Source organism: Mastigoproctus giganteus, chromosome 10 (assembly GCF_048544385.1).
Source record: "Mastigoproctus giganteus isolate SK-2022 chromosome 10, ASM4854438v1, whole genome shotgun sequence".
NCBI classification, from domain to species: domain Eukaryota; kingdom Metazoa; phylum Arthropoda; class Arachnida; order Uropygi; family Thelyphonidae; genus Mastigoproctus; species Mastigoproctus giganteus.
In genome coordinates, this window is record NC_143584.1 from 201993178 (window position 1) to 202015341 (window position 22164).

At 36.9% G+C, this 22164-nt stretch overlaps 1 protein-coding gene across 3 annotated transcripts in view; it reads left to right on the plus strand.

Annotated features, from left to right (window-relative positions):
• XNP (ATRX chromatin remodeler XNP) overlaps positions 1-22164 on the plus strand; it is a 664672-nt gene that overhangs the window by 166213 nt on the left and 476295 nt on the right. For all 3 annotated transcript variants that reach the window (XM_090383634.1, XM_090383636.1, XM_090383635.1), the window contains exon 10: positions 20823-21135. In XM_090383634.1, coding sequence (XP_090239760.1) covers positions 20823-21135 — 313 coding nt within the window. The remainder of the gene's footprint in view (positions 1-20822; positions 21136-22164) is intronic.

Here is a 22164-nt window from a genome sequence, read left to right on the forward strand (position 1 = left end):
AATAGCCAGGGTTTACTTTGCTTAATTGAGACAACATGCCATTTACTCAGGGCAGGGGACCTCAGCACTGGAGATTACCTACGATTATCTCTGACCGTACCACGTGGTTCGGTCGTATTTCTGGAGGTCACAACCATAAAACAATAAAAACAATTAGCAGTCACCTGTTTATTGGGCTTTCTGTTAGTGCAATTTATCATAAACAGATAGTAAACTCAATCTTATTGAATTAGCGATAATACCGACTGCTGCAATTCTGTGGGTTATTATGGTGAAATGTGTTTACACTTCTGTGGAATCTTCAATGATATAAAAAAATTAATTTTCAGAATCTTCTCTTCATTCCTATTTTTAAAGCTTCATAACTTGTTACTCCGTTCTCACTTGCGTGTATCGTGTTACTTGCAATTTGTGTGTGCCGTGTTCTTTGTTATTGATTGCTTATCTTTTTACTGTTTTAAATTTTAACCACCGCCCACAAATGTCAACTAGTGAATATGTACATATTACAGTACATATTAATTATTCCGATTTTCACATATCATTTAATTTTTTAATTAGTAAAGTAATAGAGGGTAAATTTGTGCTTAATATATCTTTACTTTTATAGGCTGTGGATAATATTCCTTGTATTTTTGCTAATTAGAATTAAAATTCAATTCACAAACATAATCACAACGACTGACACTTATTACACATCGTATAGTGAACAGTACTTTACTATGGTGAGTCCATTGTAACATGATTTGATTGCACAGTGACCCAATTGTAAAGTGGGGGTCCATTGTATTTTTAGCTATTTACTGGAAACTTTGGATAATTGGGGCAGCCACTTAATCGGTCCAAAATGCACTAGTCCCAATGTGTCCCAAATAACCAGAATCGACTGTATTGCCAAATGGCATAAAGTTAAATCAGTGTGCTTATATTGAGCACTTGTCAATTTTATGTGTCGACTTTTACAGCAATAGTTAGTATCAGTATCAGCCATAGGGTGCAAGGAAGCCACAGCATTTTCTGCACTGGCAAAAAGAAATAAATGTATGAAATAAAAAAATAAATAAATAAATAAGAAAGAATGAAAGAAAGAAAAAGTAGATAAGAAAATACAAAACAAATTCAAATTATGTGCTTCCCTCCTCATGTAGGAAACTATCCAATTCACCTTTGAATTTATTCAAACTGTCAGTCTCAACTTGTTCCAGTAATCAACAATTTTCTGGCTAAAAGAAAATTTCTTGCATTCTAATCTAAACCTCTTCCACTGTAATTTAAAGTTATTGCCCCTATTTCTGGAATTCTTTATAACAGTGAAAATTCCATTCATTTTACTAATCCCTCTCAGAGTATTATAAATCTCAATCAGGTCCCTCATAGGTGCTTGGTTACCAAGCTCTGTAGCCCACATAATCAGAGTATTCCTCATACAGTTGCCCATTTGCCAATCACGCCATGCAAGTTGCCTGTCTTTTGATTCTTTCAAGACGTTCGGTGTCCTTTTTCAGATAAAGTCTCCATACTTGGACGCAGTATACCAAATGCAGTCTTACAATTGCCTTGTACAGTGGCATTATAATCTTGTTATTTCTGCAGGATAATGTTCAATAAATCATTGATAGGACACTGTGGGTTGCCTGTTTATGCTATTCAGAAAACTTCATATCTTTCCATATCATAACTCCAAATCCTTCTCTTCCTTTACTGTTTTTAATTCAACCTCACCAAGTGTATAATTAATTTTGGAGGTTGCTATTCCCCAAATGTAAGTGTATTTAGTGTCTAATGGCACCAGTGGTTCCTCTGTCTTCACTATTCCCCAAATGTATGACCTTGCATTTTTCTGCATTAAAATTTAGCTGCCACTTTTCTGATCGCTCCTGAAGACTGTTTAAGTCATCCTGAAGGAGCACTGCTTGGCATTGATCATTAACTACTATACCAAACTTTACACTGTCTGAAAATTTTGACATCATGCCTTCTCTCCTATCAGCAATGTCATTTATGAAAATCATAAACAACAGTGGTCCAAGAACCGATCCTTGGGTTACCCCACTTCTGATGTTGCACCAATCTGAAGAATATCCATTAATCACAACCCTCTGCCTTCTGCCTTGCAACCACCATGCAGTCGATTTTGGAATCTTCACAGTAATCCCAGCATGTTCTACCTTATACGGTAACCTCTCATCGGGGACTGAGTCAAATGCCATTCTAAAATCCAAATAAACTATGCAGAAATTGTTCCCTCGGAATTTAGATAGAAATTTTATCTTCCAACATGCCATTTCTGTCTTAATCATTGCCTCTTAGATTTCCTTACCACTGAAGTTAATACTTCACTGACTTCACTCTTAGAACTGCCTTTATATATTGGTGATACGTTGGCACTTCTCAAATCTAAAGAAATCTCTCCCAAGTCCAATGATGCTCTCATAATTAATCTCATTGGTTAAACGTGTCTGCAATTCTTCCCAGACACGATAGGAGGGAGTATATGATGGGAGCCTTGTCGATCAATTCGGCCCTGGAGATATTGTGCAAGGCTCAAAGGGTAGAATTTTTCTCAGCCTGGTCTGTGTTTGTTAACAGGAGAGACTGCTTCTACAGGGATGGGATACACTTAAATAGAAAGAGTGCAAGAATATTTGCTGATGCTATTGAGGCAGAGTTAGATGGGTCGGAAAATTGCTAGCTTGGGGGGTACACGGACTAATTAATTAACAGTAGCTGCTGGCAGAGGTGAAAGTGATTCTTGCACTGCTTCTGTTGAAATGCAATTGAGCAGCAACCTGGAACGCAAGGCAATGGGGATTTCCAGGACTGCTGGGAGTCATAGTGGAACAAGTAAATACATGGGCTGTGTTAGGGTAACTAAGAGCAGAAACAGGTGCATGTATACCAATGCTAGGGGTATAGTTAATAAATTCGATGAGCTTGAAGTGCTAGTCAAGACATCAAAGACAGATGTTGGGATATCAGAGACACGGTGTCACACAGACATAAGCAGTGCAGAACTGGAATTTGGAGAGTACAATGTGTACAGAAAGGGAGGAGGGGTTATGCTGTTAGTTAAGAAACACACAAAATCTAAGGAAGTGCATCCAATTAATGTTGGTGGACAATGCAATGTTGAGTTTGTTTGGTGTGACATAAGCACTGGGAAAGGAAAAATGAGAGTAGCTGTGTGTTATAGGCCAAATGAATCTGATGAGTATAATGAGCAATTGTGCAGAGAAATAGAGTGGGCCAGTAAATCAGAGTGTCTTATAATGGGGGATTTTAATTTCTCAGAGATTGACTGGAATTTGTGGGTTGGTCACTCACACACTAGCAAGGCTTTTGTTGATTTATTGGATGATTGTTTTCTACGCAGCATGTTTGGGAGGCAACTAGAGGGAGTAATACTCTTGATCTGATTATCAGTAGTGATTCATCATGCATCAAGAATCTGCAGATAAAGGAACCACTAGGTGGCAGTGATCGCAGTGTGCTGAAGTGGGATTTACTCAAAGAGGTAACTACCATCAAAGGTAAAGGGAAGGATTTTTGCTTTCATAAAGGTGACTACGGTGGTCCGAGATAGTATTTAAATTCTATACCGTGGGACCAACTGATGATGTTACCAACAGCAAATTCAAAATGGGAAGCATTCAAAGAATTGATCTTGGAAGCTACTAGGCTTTTCATACCAACAAAGAAATATTGTTCAAGATTTAGGCCTAAATGGATGTCAGATGAACTAATTAGACATATGACAAAGAAGAAAAATGCATGGGATACATATAAATTAACATGTGACACAAAAGCCTATCATAGATATAAGCTGGTCTGTAACCAAGTTACAAAGGAGGTTAAGCAGGTGAAGGCAGATTACGAGAAATCTTTGGTAAAGGATGCAAAGAAAAACAGCAAAGAGTTCTTTACTTATGTAAACTCTAGGAGGAAGGGGATGAATCAGATTGGTCCACTTGATGTCAATGGTTCAACTGTTGATGATCCTGCTCAAGTAGCTAACAAACTAAATGAATATTTTGAATCTACATTTACACATGAAGAGTTATTCAGGGAGGTGAATGCCAGAGGTGTATTCAACTCTGGCAGTAAGCTAGATAATCTTGTAATAACTGAGAGTAAAGTGGAGGAGAAATTGTTGAAGATAAACATAAGAAAGGCCGTCTGGAGTGGATGGAATCTATCCAGTTATATTAAAGGAAGCGGCAAAGGAAGTAAGCAAACTCTTAGCCATAATTATGAGAGCTTCCCTGGACTCAGGGTAGGTACCGATGGACCTCCCCAAAGGAGGGTCAAAGAGAGAGACAGGTAATTATAGACCTGTTAGTTTAACTTCTGTTCCAGGTAAATTAATGGAGGCACTGGTTAAAGAAATATTGCAGGAACATCTAGACAAGACTTCAGTTATAGCTCGGACACAGCATTCGTTTGTTAAGGGGAAGCCTTGTCTGACTAATTTGATTGGATAAAATGATGTAGCCACAAAGGAACTGGATGCAAAGAATAACTTTGATATCATATACAGTAGACTCTCGATTTTCTCGGATAGATGGTAAAAAAACAAATCCCGGATAATTGATTTCCCAGTTAATCCAAAAATACAAAAGTGCCCTTCATACAAAAGAGATACGTTCCAGTACTTTGTCGAGTTTTGCGTAACTTGGGAATGACTAATAACATATTGCTACTATATTATTATTGACAAATTTTGCGCGATACTTGTTAATGTTTGGCCATTTTTATACATCCTTATTACAACGATTCCTTAGAAATTCACCGGTTTCACACTTTTGAATAATTTCAAGTTTTTGTTTAACTGAAAACGCAACTCTTTTGCATTTGCCCATCATTTTCGCGATTTCTAAACAAAAAAAAATTTTACTATAAAAAAAAATTCCAACATCCCTGACATAAATAACGAAACAAAATGTCCTTTTGTGCTGCAGCGCAACGGAACACAACAATCAATGCGATGCACTAAAACAAAACTAAAGATTTGGTCTCTTTCTTTTTTTTTTTTTTTTTGAGCGCCGGGTGTGAAGACTGTGGGGATTGCAAGATAATAGGTACACTAATCTCCCAATGATGACTTATAATGCCACTTGTCGCTTAATTATGTCTTTCAAAATATCTGTTTATACCTATTCTAGTTATTATTTGAATTTTTTGATTTCTGGTTGATTTTTTTTTAATTTGGAGTCTTGAAGTGTCCCGGTTAATCGAGAGTCTGCTGTATTTGGATCTTAGAAAGCCTTTGATACTGTTGCACATGGAAGACTGCTGCACAAATTGGAGCAGTGTGGCATTGGAGACAAATTGCTGCGATGGATAATGGGATGGTTGGGTGGGAGAAGACAGAGAGTGGTAATCAATGGACACTGCTCATCGTGGACTAATGTTATTAGTGGGGTCCCTCAGGGTTCAGTGTTGGGTCCATTGTTGTTTTCTCTATTTATAAATGATATTCATGATGGTATATCAAGCTTAATGTCCAAGTTTTCAGACGATACGAAGGTTGGCAAGGTTGTTAATGACACTGATGACAGTACACTGCTGCCACAGGATCTATAAAAGTTGAGCAGATGGGCTTAGAGGTGGCAAATGAACTTTAAAATTGACAAATGTAAAGTGCTACATATGGGAAGCAGTAATCCCAGAGTAACGTATCAATTCTGTGGTAGCACACTGACAGTGGTAGAGAATGAAAAGGACCTGGGGTTAATTGCGCAGGCAGATATGAAGTTTTCTGAGCAGTGAAGATGGTCTGCAAGAGTAGCTCATGGTGTCTTGTCAATGATATACAGGAATTTTTCTAGCAGGGATAAGGAGGTGGTTATCCTCTTGTATAAGGCAATGGTCAGGCCACACCTTGAGTACTGTATACAGTTCTGGCGGCCTCATTTTAAGAAGGATGTAGAACTGTTGGAACGAGTACAGAGAAGGACAACAAGATTAGTGAACAGAACAAAGGGTTGCTCTTACGAAGAAAGGCTTAATTTTTGCAAATTACAGTGTATGGAGACTAGGCACCTCGCAGGTGCCTAGCCTCCATACACTGTAATTTGCAAAAATGATCTGATTGAGATGTATAAAGCCTTGAATGGTTTGAGCATGCTCAATACTGATGGGAATCTTCCTCTTGCTCAGAATAATCGCCTGAGAGGGCATAAATTAAAATTGAGGAAAGACGGTTGTAGGATAGGTGTGCGGAAGTTTGCCTTTAGCCAGCAGGTGGTTGATTGCTGGAACAAACTTCCATCTGTCATTGTAGAAGTTGAGAGCTTAAATAGATTCAAGGCAGAACTTGACAAACATTTGGAGCGAGGGGATGGGTGAAATAAGGGGGGGGGGTTAAAAAAAGCTTTTATAGAAGCAAACTTCTATATAAGCTTGCTTTCTTGCATCATGTGCCCTTGCTAATGCTAACAGGAAATTCGAAATGGGATCCATTCAAAGAATTAATCTTGGAAGCTACTAGGCTTTTCATACCGACTAAGAAATATTGTTCAAGTTTTAGGCCTAAATTCAGGTTAAGTGAGCATGATATCCAAGCAAACAGCAAATAACAGGAAAATAGTTGCCCCGAAGCAACTATATCATTACCGAATGATACAGTTGATGATATGGAGTGTTGCACTCTGTGTCCAAGCAAATCTATTTTTGTGATATGAGGGATGATAACAACACATGGTCATATCACCATGTGCCACGATTATGAATATATTCATACCATTGAGCTAGAAATACACTTCATCAGTTCATAGAGTGTTCCATGACCACATACCATCGACTCCATCCTAACCAATAAGTGGACAGCAAATTCTGTTTCTGAGGATCTAGTAGTATTAAATCTTGTTCGTGTACATTGCCGCCCAGCCATATAGAGGCAGAGAGTTTGTAGATTTAAAGAGAAATTAGATTAATGTTATTAGTGGAGTCCCACAGGGTTCGGTATTGGGTACACTGTTGTTTTGTATATTTATCAATGATAGAGATGATGGTATATCAGGCTTAGTATCGAAGTTTTCAGATGATACAAAGGTTGGCAGGGTTGTTAATGACAGTAATGGTAGTGTGTTACTGAAACAGGATCTAAAAAATTTGGACAGATGGGCTGAGAAGTGGCAACTGAAGTTTAACGTTGAAAAATGCAAAGTACGGCAGATGCAAAGTATGGGTAGAAGTACCCCCAGAGAAATGTACCAACTGTGTGGTACTACACTTAAGGTGGTAGAAAATGAATAAGACCTGGGAGTAATTGTGCAGTCAGATATGAAGTTTTCTCAGCAATGCAGACAGGCTGCCAGTACAGGTCATCGGGTGTTGTCAATGCTATAGAGGAATTTTGCTAGCAGGGAAAAGGAAGTGATTGTCCCCTGTACAAAGCAGTGGTCAGGCCATGCCTTGAGTACTGCATGCAGGTCTAGAGGCCTCATTTTAGGAAGGATGTAGATTTACTTGAGCGTTTACAGAGAAGGGCAACAAGATTGGTGAGGGGAATGAAGGGATCCTCTTACCAGGAGAGGCTTAAGTTCTGCAAATTTTGCTGCTGGAGACTAGGCACCTGTGAGGTGATCTGATTGAGGTGTATAAGGCCTTGAATGGGTTGAGCATGCTGAATTCTAATGGAATTCTTCCACTTGTTCAGATTACGAACCTAAGGGGGCATAAATTGAAATTGAGGAAGGACAAATGTAGAATAGATGTGCGGAAATTTGCCTTTAGCCAGCGGGTGGTTGATTGCTGGAATAAACTTACATCTCTCGTTGTGGAAGTTGATAGGCTAAATAAATTTAAGGAGGAACTGGACTAACATTTAGAAGGGTTTGTTTTGTAATTTTTTGGCTCATACACTTGCTTTCTTGCATCACATTCCACTACTACTAGGGAGACATTTTATTTTATTTATTTTTTAATGGTGGATGCTATATAAACTTTAACATGATTGAAAAGGATGTTATGCCAAATATTCTAATAATAAATAAAATTAACTGTTTCCACTTGAAAATTTGTTTATTGAAATGTTCCAAAAAGAATTATAAATTCCTGAACCTGAACATTTCCAGTAGCAAAACTAATAGCACACTATATCTAAATTTACTTTTGGAATTATATTATTGGACTGTGGTGTTTTTTATTTATATTTTTTATTATTTTTTATTATATTTATTTATTTATTTATTTTATTTTGAGGGAAGACTTTGGATTTGTTTTTATTTTTGTATGTATTACTGAACACAAATTAATTAACTGAAAGCTCCTTTTTTTTTTTTTTTTTTTTGCTGGTGATAAAAGTCTTATTTTTTAATATTATTTTCTTTATATGATGTAGTTTCAATTTATATCAGGTTTTGAATGCAGTAGCTATCTTTTAATGTTATTTTCAGATTTTAGTATTATTTTTATTTTACTTCAATTTTCATTTTACGGTGAAAGCTTTGTTATCTACTTAGATAACTTGAAACTCTAGTAACCTATGTACAGGCACTCCCCAACTGACGTAAAGGGCTGTGTTCCACTGAATGCTACGTAAGCTGAATTTTACATGTTGAAATTCTCCTAAATGCTTATGCACCAAGCGCCTCCGTAGCCAGGTGGGAAGGAGCAGCAGTGTGTAGCACACGCTTCTTGATTAGACCGGGGTTCGAGCCCGTCACCACCAAATACGGAGGATGCGGAAAGGTCAGGGAATGACCACCGTATATCCCGGAGCAATATGGCCTTAGTTGCTAATGCTCCTAAAAACCAAATAACATAACTAACAAATAGCAGCTTATGCACCACTCGCAACTATGCTTACTGAATTTGATTGAAGCAAAAAAGAAATGTTCGACGAACATGTAAATAGAATTATTTATTCAATTTTTTTATTTCATGGGCAGGAAAAATTACAAAAGTGCAATTACAAAAATTTCAAAATTATGAAAAAAAAAAAAAAAATAGGGATGGGCCAGGCATAATATCAGCAAGTTTTACCTCTCGAGCATCATTGCCAGAATCAATGTCTTCGGCTGATAAGTACACTGCTGAGGAGGTTGAGGGCTGTGGTGATTTAGAAGGGGTCAGCAGCTCAACATTACGAAAGAACATATTAATGGATGACTGTATGGTGGCTTTTTTATTTTCTATGTCGATTTATTTGTTGCATATAAGCATATCATTCACCCCTCTGTTAGCTGTTAAGAATCATTTGCTGTCGGGATCCATCTTCTCAAACTTCGCCATTGCCAGTGCAATTTCACGAAATGCCATTGCCATCTCTCTGTTGATGAAGTGCCTTGGCTCCTCATTTGGTTCATCTGGAATCTCGCCAGCATTTTCTTCCTTCACTATCGCTGCTTGCAAGTCATAAGTTCTTCATTAGATAACTCCTTCTCTTCCTCTATTAACTCCTCCATGTCTTTGGCATCAACCTCCAACAGAAGTAGCTCTACAAGCTTTACAATCCTATCTGTAACCTCTTCATAAGATTCTTCTTCATCAAATCTTTCAAAGCCTTTTACGTGCCAGGGGAGGTGCCTCCGTAGCTGGGTGGGCAGGAGCAGCAGTGCATAGCACACGCTTCTTGATTAGACCAGGGTTCAAGCCCGTGACCACCAAATACGGAGGATGCGGAAAGGGCAGGAAATGACCACCGCATATCCCAGAGCAATATGGCCTTTGTTGTTAATGCTCCTAAAAACCAAATAACAACAACAACATGCCATGGGCATATTTTCTTCCATATGCCATTTAAACAACTTTTAGTAATATCCACCCAGGCCTTATTAATGTTTAAGATGAGATGGTAAATATTGTAAGATTTCCAAAAGACTCTTAACTTCAAATTTTTTTCACTGTCTACTGCAGACAATGATTGAACAAATGTTGTGCGTAAACAGTATGCTTTAAAATTCAAAATAACACCCTGATTCATAGGTTGGATGAGTGAAGCTGTGTTTGACTGTAAAATATAACTCTCGCATTCGAATTGACATCATCTAGGTGTGTAGGATGTCCAGGGGCATTAACCAATAGAAACAATATCTTGAAAGGAACACCATTGTCTTTAAAATAATTTTCAATCTCGGGAATGAAGCAGCATTTAAACTGATCCTCAAAGGGAGATATTGTTATCCATGCTCTCTGGTTCAACCAGAAATGCATGGGTAGGATGGCTTTATTGATGCCCTTAAATGCACAAGGATTTCCAAATTGGTACCCAAACAGTGGCTTCAATCTGTAATCTCCCACTGCATTTATCCCTAGCAAGAGTGTTGTGCTGTCTTTTGAAAACTTGAAATCTGGCATCATCCTTCCCTCTTTGGCAATGTATTTGCGATCCGGCATTTTTTTCCCAATACAGAGCAGTCTGATCAAAGTTAAAAATTTTCTGCGTTGAATAGCCACCTTCATCAATAATTTTTTCCAACACATCACAAAATTTCTCTGCAGCTGCAGAATTAGCACTGGCAACTTCATTGCATGCTTTAACGTTGTGGAGACCAGTGCAATGCTTAAACCTATTAAACAACCTCTTGCTTCCATGAACTTGGCTTGGGATTTGCCATCATCGTCATCATCCATTTTCAATCCACTGCAGGATGAAGGCCTCTCCAGCAACTTTCCAGTTCTTTCTGTTTTGAGCATTGGCCATCCATTTACTACCCACAAATTCATGAATTTCATCTATCCATCTCCGCCTTTGTCTTCCAGGTTTTCTTCTAGCTTCTCTTGGGTATCATTCTGTTAATTTCTTAGTCCATCTGTCATCATGTCTTCGAGCTATGTGTCCTGCCCAAGACCATTTTAGTTCTTTAGTTTTGATAAGAATGTCCTTTACTTGAGTTTGCTGCCTAATCTATGTGTTTCTCTTCTTATCTAACAGTCTGATTCCCAATATAATTCGTTCCATTCTTCGCTGTGTAGTTCTCAGCTTCTCTTCCATTCTTTTGGTTAGTGCCCAAGTTTCACTTCCATAAGTCGTGGTGGGGAGTATACATTTGTTCATTATTTTACGTTTCAGACAAACTGGGATATTGCTCTTCAGTATGTGACTATATTTCCTGAATGCTATCCATCCAAAATTTATTATTCTCTTGACTTCCAGCCATTTATCATTATTACAGCTAATAACTTGTCCCAGATAAGTATATGACTCCACCTTTTCAATTACTGCTCCTTCAATCATTATTTCCCTTTCCGTGGCATACTTGTTCATCATTACTTTTGTTTTAGCCATATTCATCTTTAGTCCAAAATCCTTACTAACTGTGCATAACTGATTAAGATTTTCCTCTAATTCTTTGGGATCGTGGCTTATGACCCCAATGTCATCTGCAAATCGTAAATGGTTCAGGTACTCTCTGTTCACCTTGACTCCTTTCTGCGACCAGTCTAATCTTCTGAAAGCTTCCTCAATTGCAGCAGTAAACAGCTTCGGAGATATTGTGTCTCCTTGTCAAACTCTTTTCTCGATTTTAAATTTCCTGCTGTCTTTGTCTAGTCTAATGAAGGAGGTAGTATTCTCATATATTTTCTTCGAAATTGCCATACTTATCTTTAATATCTTCTTAAATACTTCTTGCTTTTTCTTGAATAGTTTGAAAATCAGTTTCAGAAATAAATGAAACACTTGTTTCATTTATTTATATTTTGTTTTTTTATTTATATGTTTTTTATTTATATTTTTTTTTTATTTTTTATTATATTTTATTTATTTATTTATTTTATTTTGAGGGAAGACTTTGGATTTGTTTTTATTTTTGTATGTATTACTGAACACAAATTAATTAACTGAAAGCTCCTTTTTTTTTTTTTTTTTTTTGCTGGTGATAAGAAGTCTTATTTTTTAATATTATTTTCTTTATATGATGTAGTTTCAATTTATATCAGGTTTTGAATGCAGTAGCTATCTTTTAATGTTATTTCAGATTTTAGTATTATTTTTTATTTTACTTCAATTTTCATTTTACGGTGAAAGCTTTGTTATCTACTTAGATAACTTGAAACTCTAGTAACCTATGTACAGGCACTCCCCAACTGACGTAAAGGGCTGTGTTCCACTGAATGCTACGTAAGCTGAATTTTACATGTTGAAATTCTCCTAAATGCTTATGCACCAAGCGCCTCCGTAGCCAGGTGGGAAGGAGCAGCAGTGTGTAGCACACGCTTCTTGATTAGACCGGGGTTCGAGCCCGTCACCACCAAATACGGAGGATGCGGAAAGGTCAGGGAATGACCACCGTATATCCCGGAGCAATATGGCCTTAGTTGCTAATGCTCCTAAAAACCAAATAACATAACTAACAAATAGCAGCTTATGCACCACTCGCAACTATGCTTACTGAATTTGATTGAAGCAAAAAAGAAATGTTCGACGAACATGTAAATAGAATTATTTATTCAATTTTTTTATTTCATGGGCAGGAAAAATTACAAAAGTGCAATTACAAAAATTTCAAAATTATGAAAAAAAAAAAAAAAATAGGGATGGGCCAGGCATAATATCAGCAAGTTTTACCTCTCGAGCATCATTGCCAGAATCAATGTCTTCGGCTGATAAGTACACTGCTGAGGAGGTTGAGGGCTGTGGTGATTTAGAAGGGGTCAGCAGCTCAACATTACGAAAGAACATATTAATGGATGACTGTATGGTGGCTTTTTTATTTTCTATGTCGATTTATTTGTTGCATATAAGCATATCATTCACCCCTCTGTTAGCTGTTAAGAATCATTTGCTGTCGGGATCCATCTTCTCAAACTTCGCCATTGCCAGTGCAATTTCACGAAATGCCATTGCCATCTCTCTGTTGATGAAGTGCCTTGGCTCCTCATTTGGTTCATCTGGAATCTCGCCAGCATTTTCTTCCTTCACTATCGCTGCTTGCAAGTCATAAGTTCTTCATTAGATAACTCCTTCTCTTCCTCTATTAACTCCTCCATGTCTTTGGCATCAACCTCCAACAGAAGTAGCTCTACAAGCTTTACAATCCTATCTGTAACCTCTTCATAAGATTCTTCTTCATCAAATCTTTCAAAGCCTTTTACGTGCCAGGGGAGGTGCCTCCGTAGCTGGGTGGGCAGGAGCAGCAGTGCATAGCACACGCTTCTTGATTAGACCAGGGTTCAAGCCCGTGACCACCAAATACGGAGGATGCGGAAAGGGCAGGAAATGACCACCGCATATCCCAGAGCAATATGGCCTTTGTTGTTAATGCTCCTAAAAACCAAATAACAACAACAACATGCCATGGGCATATTTTCTTCCATATGCCATTTAAACAACTTTTAGTAATATCCACCCAGGCCTTATTAATGTTTAAGATGAGATGGTAAATATTGTAAGATTTCCAAAAGACTCTTAACTTCAAATTTTTTTCACTGTCTACTGCAGACAATGATTGAACAAATGTTGTGCGTAAACAGTATGCTTTAAAATTCAAAATAACACCCTGATTCATAGGTTGGATGAGTGAAGCTGTGTTTGACTGTAAAATATAACTCTCGCATTCGAATTGACATCATCTAGGTGTGTAGGATGTCCAGGGGCATTAACCAATAGAAACAATATCTTGAAAGGAACACCATTGTCTTTAAAATAATTTTCAATCTCGGGAATGAAGCAGCATTTAAACTGATCCTCAAAGGGAGATATTGTTATCCATGCTCTCTGGTTCAACCAGAAATGCATGGGTAGGATGGCTTTATTGATGCCCTTAAATGCACAAGGATTTCCAAATTGGTACCCAAACAGTGGCTTCAATCTGTAATCTCCCACTGCATTTATCCCTAGCAAGAGTGTTGTGCTGTCTTTTGAAAACTTGAAATCTGGCATCATCCTTCCCTCTTTGGCAATGTATTTGCGATCCGGCATTTTTTTCCCAATACAGAGCAGTCTGATCAAAGTTAAAAATTTTCTGCGTTGAATAGCCACCTTCATCAATAATTTTTTCCAACACATCACAAAATTTCTCTGCAGCTGCAGAATTAGCACTGGCAACTTCATTGCATGCTTTAACGTTGTGGAGACCAGTGCAATGCTTAAACCTATTAAACAACCTCTTGCTTCCATGAACTTGGCTTGGGATTTGCCATCATCGTCATCATCCATTTTCAATCCACTGCAGGATGAAGGCCTCTCCAGCAACTTTCCAGTTCTTTCTGTTTTGAGCATTGGCCATCCATTTACTACCCACAAATTCATGAATTTCATCTATCCATCTCCGCCTTTGTCTTCCAGGTTTTCTTCTAGCTTCTCTTGGGTATCATTCTGTTAATTTCTTAGTCCATCTGTCATCATGTCTTCGAGCTATGTGTCCTGCCCAAGACCATTTTAGTTCTTTAGTTTTGATAAGAATGTCCTTTACTTGAGTTTGCTGCCTAATCTATGTGTTTCTCTTCTTATCTAACAGTCTGATTCCCAATATAATTCGTTCCATTCTTCGCTGTGTAGTTCTCAGCTTCTCTTCCATTCTTTTGGTTAGTGCCCAAGTTTCACTTCCATAAGTCGTGGTGGGGAGTATACATTTGTTCATTATTTTACGTTTCAGACAAACTGGGATATTGCTCTTCAGTATGTGACTATATTTCCTGAATGCTATCCATCCAAAATTTATTATTCTCTTGACTTCCAGCCATTTATCATTATTACAGCTAATAACTTGTCCCAGATAAGTATATGACTCCACCTTTTCAATTACTGCTCCTTCAATCATTATTTCCCTTTCCGTGGCATACTTGTTCATCATTACTTTTGTTTTAGCCATATTCATCTTTAGTCCAAAATCCTTACTAACTGTGCATAACTGATTAAGATTTTCCTCTAATTCTTTGGGATCGTGGCTTATGACCCCAATGTCATCTGCAAATCGTAAATGGTTCAGGTACTCTCTGTTCACCTTGACTCCTTTCTGCGACCAGTCTAATCTTCTGAAAGCTTCCTCAATTGCAGCAGTAAACAGCTTCGGAGATATTGTGTCTCCTTGTCAAACTCTTTTCTCGATTTTAAATTTCCTGCTGTCTTTGTCTAGTCTAATGAAGGAGGTAGTATTCTCATATATTTTCTTCGAAATTGCCATACTTATCTTTAATATCTTCTTAAATACTTCTTGCTTTTTCTTGAATAGTTTGAAAATCAGTTTCAGAAATAAATGAAACACTTGTTTCTGAATCTGATCTTCCATCCATATTATTAATAGCTTTTCGATCTTCGATATAGCACCTGAACGCTGTTTTGTGATCAATGTTGATCTTAAATGTGTTGATCGTTTGACGTGTTCTTTTATACATGCACTTTAAAATAGCATTCACTGTTGAAGCTGCTGGACCTAATTCCCATGCAATAGATGACAAACTTTGTCCTGCTTCGTACTTCTTAATCATTTAACTTCATTTATAAATCAATTTTGTTTCATTTCCTAGTACTGCCACCACTTGCACTTTCTGCTGGTCGCTTTCCCTTCATCATTGTAATAAGTAAATAGGAATGAAGAGAAGATTCTGAAAATTTGTTTTTTTTTTTATGATTGAAGATTTCAGTGAATGGGAAACCAATTTCACCGTAATAACTTAAAAACCCACACAATTGCAGTTATTAGTATTATCGCAAGTTCAATAAGATTGAGTTTACTACCCATTTATGAAAGATTTCACTAGCAGAAAAGTCCAATAAACCGGAAAGTGCAAATTGTTTTTATTGTTTTATGGTCGTGATCTCAAGAAATGGGTTCACATTATGATATTTTTACAATACCTCTGGGAGTACCTGTATTTATATTACAGAATAAATGTCACCAATTACAATAGTTTTTCTTATAGTCCTGATCCATTTTTGACGTGAAATTAATAAAGCATCAAGTAAATAATTATGATAACATATATCTATTTCCTTTTATTCCAGAACACGTGCTTATTCGTGGTATAATGTACAATTGGTTTTATAAATATAACATTTTAAAGTATAGGAACTTACCAAAATGTAAAACTGAAATAATTATGTGACGCTTGGTGGGGCCTGCTGTATAGAAAGTTAACCATTGATTTGGTAATTCCAGTTGGCTTGTTACAGTTGAATACTGTAGTTATTTGCATTTTATTTCTTGTAAGTTAAGAAAAATGATGCCGAAAAAAGAATCAACATTACCAATATTGATCAAGAGAATGAACAAATGTTTAGCTTGAATTGATATTATAGTACTGTACAATAATAATAATAACTGCATTTTTTTAAACAAAATATGATTAAATTTTACTTGTTTGGCTTTTCCTATACACTCTCTTAGCTGGTTACAATACAATTTACAATATTGGTACACATCAAAAGTTTTAGTTTTACTATTGTTATTCATTGGTTTTTTCATAGGTTGATTGGATTGCCCAGGAAATCCAGTCTAATCAGAAAATTTAGATCAACAGAATGCCCAAATCTTGTGCATGCTGGATAATAAAGATTTTGCTATTCTATATTATATAGTCTTTTATTTTATACATTCTGTATTTTACTATGTTGTATTATATTACCATTTCTATATTATGTTAAATTTTAATTTATTTTAAATATTAATTTATTTTAAATATTAATTTGGATATCATTTAAAAATCCTATTCCAGCGCGATGACGGTATTTCGAAAGTGAATTAGAACCATTACCGTATTAATTTTGCTATTGGAATTGTTCAGCGTCAGCATTTTTAATTTCTTGTTGTAAAATTCCAATAAAAAATTTCCATGTTTACCATGTGAAAAATGCCATTATTTTATATATTTATTACATAAACTTTGCATCCTTATTTTGCTTATCATTTTAATACAAATGCAAATACAATAAACTTCTGTTATAGCACTTTCAAAGGATCTAGCTCCAAAGGGCAATATAAGTGGGTTCTCCTTTTTTTTGGAGGCTGTTTTTTGTTTTTCATCAATATTGTGTTAGATAACTTTTATTTTTTTTAGATTTTTTTAAATTGTTTATGAAGCATTGGTTTATATGAGTTGAGAAATCATACACTTAATGTAGTATGCTTGCCTTTTTGCCACCTTCTACCTTGTTTTTTGCTAAAAAAGAATGTAATGAAAAATTTTTAAAAGATGTTATTAAATTAAACTGAATATATCTTGAATATTTCTGTATAAATCTGGTAAATGTAGTATTAACATAATAATACCATTAGTTGAGGCATATGATGCAAGAAAGCAAGCTTATACAGCGTGTCCTTTACTCAAGTAAATTCTATGCCGAAAAAAAAAAAAAGCTTCCCATTTTACCCACTGGTCAATCCAAATTTGCCTAGTTCAGCCTTAATTTTATTTAAATTATCAACTTCCACAACAATAACAGATGGAACTCTGTTCCAGCAATCAACTACCCACCTGGCTAAAGGCAAACTTCTGCACATCTATTCTACAACGGTCTTTCCTCAATTTGAATCTATGCCCCCCCCCCCTTAGGCTCTTAGCCTGAGAAAGCGGAAGTATGCCGTTAGCATTGAGCTTGCTTAAACCATTCAAGGCCTCATACACCTCAATCAGATCACCTCGCAGGTGCCTAGTCTCCAGATGCTGCAACTTGCAGGACTTAAGCATTTCTTCGTAAGTGCACCTCTCACTGATCTTGTTGCCCTTCTCTGTACTTGTTCTAGCAAATCTACATCCTTCCTAAAATGAGGCCTACAGACTTGTACCCAGTACTCAAGGTGTGGTCTGACCATTGCCTTATACAAAGGGATAATCACCTCCTTGTCTCTGCTAGCAAAATTCCTATATATCATTCACAAAACTCCATGACCTGCTCTGGTAGCCCATCTGCACTGCTCAGGGAACTTCATATCTGACTGCACAATTACCCCAGGTCTTTTTCATTCTCCATCTCCCTGAGTATTACCACACAGTTGGTACGTTTCTCTTGGGTTACTGCTACCTATATGCAGTACTTTGCATTTGTCAATGTTAAACTTCAGTTGCCACTTTTCAGCCCATCTGCCTAGCTTTTCTAGATCCTGTTGCATTAGCATACTGTCTTTAGTGTCGTTAACAACTCTGCCAACCTTTGTATCATCTGCAAACTTGGACATTAAGCCTTAAACATTAAGTTTTGTGTATTTATCAATGATATCATTGATAAATACACAAAATAACAATGGGCCCAGCACCGAATCCTGGGGGGACTCCACTAATAACATTAGTCCACGAGCAGTGTCCATTTATTACCACTCTCTGCCGTCAACAACAACGAAATAATGCGAAATACCAACTGCACAGCCATTTACAGTTCCACTATTGCAGCCACCAGGATCAACGGAAGAGAAATTAGAGAACAGAAAACAAGGTGCATCACCAGCATAGGAGAGAAAGCTACAGCAGATGGTACAACAGCAAAAATAGGGCACCTGTACCTGTATCAGAAGTAAGAAGCTGATTTATCAGAAAAGGGAAGACTATCTTCAAGAAAAGATGACATCCACAGTAGGCAGACTTATAATTGGAGATTTGAAGAAAACGTGATATCCTTCTGCAGAAACATTAGACAACCGGAAATTTGAAGAAAACCATCTAGCCTTCTTCAGGAACATTGGACAACAGGAAAAGGAGGCAATGGATCACCTAACAGAAGGCACTTGAGGAATTCTGGTGTAACCTGTGGAGCAGCAATGTTTGCCCTAATGGCCCCTGAATAGATATAGAACAGAAGAAAACCAAAGACAGAAATGATGACAGAACAGGGAGATTTGGGAGGAAGGAGTACAACAGTAGTATAACAGTCTCTCACCTCCTGCATCAGGATGGCATCGAACTCTATGCCGCAACCGAGAATCAACTCCAACAGCTACTCCGGATCACTGAAGAGTTTAGCACTGAGAGCAGGATGCAGCTGGCAGGCCCCAGGAATAGACAGCATCCAGAACTACTGTTACGAGAAGTTCAATGCACACACAATAGAAAAGTTCACCCAAATGATATGGAACCCTGACACGATACCAGAGTCTCTGACTCAAGGAATCACCTCCCTGGAGGTTAAGGACAAAGACATTACAAACCAAGCAAAATATAGGCCAATTAACTGTCTCCCAATGTACAAGATTCTAATCAGCTGCATAACTAAGAAAATGTTAGACCACTTGGAGAGCTAGAACTTCATGGCCAAACAGCAGAAAGAATGTAAGCAGATGAGCAAAGATGCAATGAACAATAGATAATTGATTCTGCAGTTATGGTGCAAGGCTAAAAAAAGCACCCAAACCTGTACACACATGTATTGAGACAAACATTTAGAGGGAATTGTTTTGTAAATTTTGTTTTGTAAATGTGACACTTGCTTTCTTGCATCACATGCCACCACTACTACTACTACTACTACTAAAGTCAACCAGACACTGACACACTTCCCAGAAGCAACCATGGCAAAATGAAGGTCCACCATCAAGGTTGAGAACATCACGACTAGCCCAGTCCCCATCAGAAGAGAAATCTTCCAGAGAGATGCTCTGAGCCCACTATGGTTCTTTCTAGCAGTCAGTCCACTGTCCACCCAGCTCAATAAGCAGCAAGTATGGATATATCATAAAAGAAGGGAGAAAGAAGCTGTACACCCTCTCTCACCTGATACATAATGCATCAGGATGACATCACCTCTATGTCGCAACTGAGAATCAACTCCAACAGTTACTTCAGATCACTGAAGAGTTCAACACTGACATCAGGGTGCAATCTGGCCTAGAAATATGCAAGACCAATGGATTAGATCAAGGACGTTCAATCGGCCAAAACTATCGGCTGAAGACTGGTAGTGAGGAAATTGAAGCCATGACTTCTGTCATGGCTTCAATGTCAAAGGAGAGATCTACAAATTCCAGATGATGCAGGCTCAACGGTTGGAACACGAGCAGAACAATGCTCGCCTGTTTGAAAAATACCATCGGAGACTGAGAAGCACATTATTTGGTTTCTATCCGTATGGTAAAATTTATATTACATGTATTAATATATATTTAATAACAAAATAACACTATTATATCATGTGAAAATGCTTAACAAATAGGTTTTATTAAACTTATATATATAATACAAGCTTAATACTACACTAATTTGTTAGCAGATGATGTTTCTGCATTCTTGCCGAACCCTAATGAAGGTGTGGTTCGGCAAGAATTTCCATGTTATAATAGTGCTATTTATTTATTATACACTGCCCTATATAATTTCCATTAATAATGTTATTAATGGAAATTATTAATGCAAAGTTGGATACACAAAAGACATTGATTATTGTATGAGCAAGGAAAGTAGATGAATTTATGTTGGAAATGACATGAACATTGCAACTTCTGATAACTGTGGGCAATCATCCAGATAGAACCTACAATAACATTATTTCAGTTTCTAGCCCATCTTGGTCGCTCAGTCCTCCTAGTGATTGGTATGTCTATCAGAATAATATGCCACACTATTCAGCCCTTTTTGAGCTGAAGTAATTCCAGGAGATGATAGGGACCTCTTCCTGTTTTTCTAGTCTGCACAGTTACCCAATTCAATAGATAGACCTCAGTAATCAGGTTTGTCAAACTGCTTTGCTCACTCTCTAGAAATTAAATATAATGCTATCTTGTGGAGACCATTTTGACAAAACTTGGGTGGCAAATAGAAATATACAGAATATTTATATTAGGGTGGTGTTCCTAACAAAATTTCCACTGATCATATAGTAAATTCATTAGTCAGATAAAACTAATTTATAATAACTAATTTTCTTACTTTGTAAGAGATTAGAGTTAACTTCAGTATTCTGAACTACTAATTCTAATTTTTTTTATTATTTTTATTTTTTTTTATTTTAGAAATCAGAAAAGAAAAAGGAAAATACTGTCTTCAGATGAAGAATGTGAAAAAAAACAAGTTAATGAAAGTAAAACTACTGACACCCAAAGCAAAAAAAAACCAGATTCTAAATCTTCTTCTACTAGTAGTAGTAGCAGAAGCAGTGATTCTGATTCATCTGATAGTCCTGATGTGAAATCAAGAAAACGCAAAAGACAAGATGATGGGAAGCCACAAAGAAGTTATGATCGTGTGACAAAACGCAAAAGGATAAAAACAGTCTCAAGTTCTTCTGATGAATCAGATATAGAAAGCATACACAATTCACCAAAGGTAGGCATTAATGAATTATTTTTTGATACATATATTGTTACTGTTTTGAGGATCTAGTTTGATAAAAACTAGTAGGTAGTAACAGCAGCTGATTCATCTGATAGTGAAATCAAGAAAACAGAAAAGATAGGCTTGACAAAGAATAAATATTTGAGTATGAGGTAGGTTGATAGATGGCTGAAGGACAGGAGGCTGAGGGTTTATACAAATGTAGATGATTTTTTTCTTCAGAGTGGATCAGACCATAAGTAAAGTTCCCCACAGTTTGGTGCTAGGACCAATCTTGTTTCAGAGCTTGAATGATAGAGATAAGGGAATAAAGAGTACAATGTTGAAATTTGTGATGATATAAAATTCAGAAGTATGTTTAACAATGCAGAACTTCTGGGCTGGCTGTGGTCTAGTGGTTAATGAAATAAATAAGCATTGCATGACCACAAATAAGGAGGTTGTGGGTTTGAGCCAGTACAGATGGCGCTGAATCTCTTTAAAAGTTACAGCTATCAGTTACAGGCTCTGCAAAAACGATAAGTGTTTACCTGTTATTTACATGATTGTTATTTTATATTGTACTTAATACGTAGTCATATAGTTATAGTTACGCTGGTTATTTTTTATTTTTAATTTAGATAAAGAGTTTTTGTGGATTTTACTTACGATAGGTAAAACCGTTATTTCGTTCCATTTTTGTAGCCATTGTTTATGGATATAGTGGTAGGGAATTCAAATTTTTTAATTGAGGTAGCTAGGTAGTTCTAACGCATAATTATATAGTAATACGCTTCACTGTTTCTATTTAATAGTTTCTATTCAAATACTACTGACATTTAATTTATTGATTTTTTTTAATTTAAACTACCATGCCCCAAACTAGAGCAGCAAAGCAACGGGCACAAAGTGGCAGGAGTGCTGTGACTCGGGGGAGAACTGAGGGGGGCAATTCTCCAACGCATCACAGCCTAAAGAAATGTGCAACTTGTGAAATGTTTGCCGAACTCTCTGGAACGGAACATGATATTGCCATGGGGG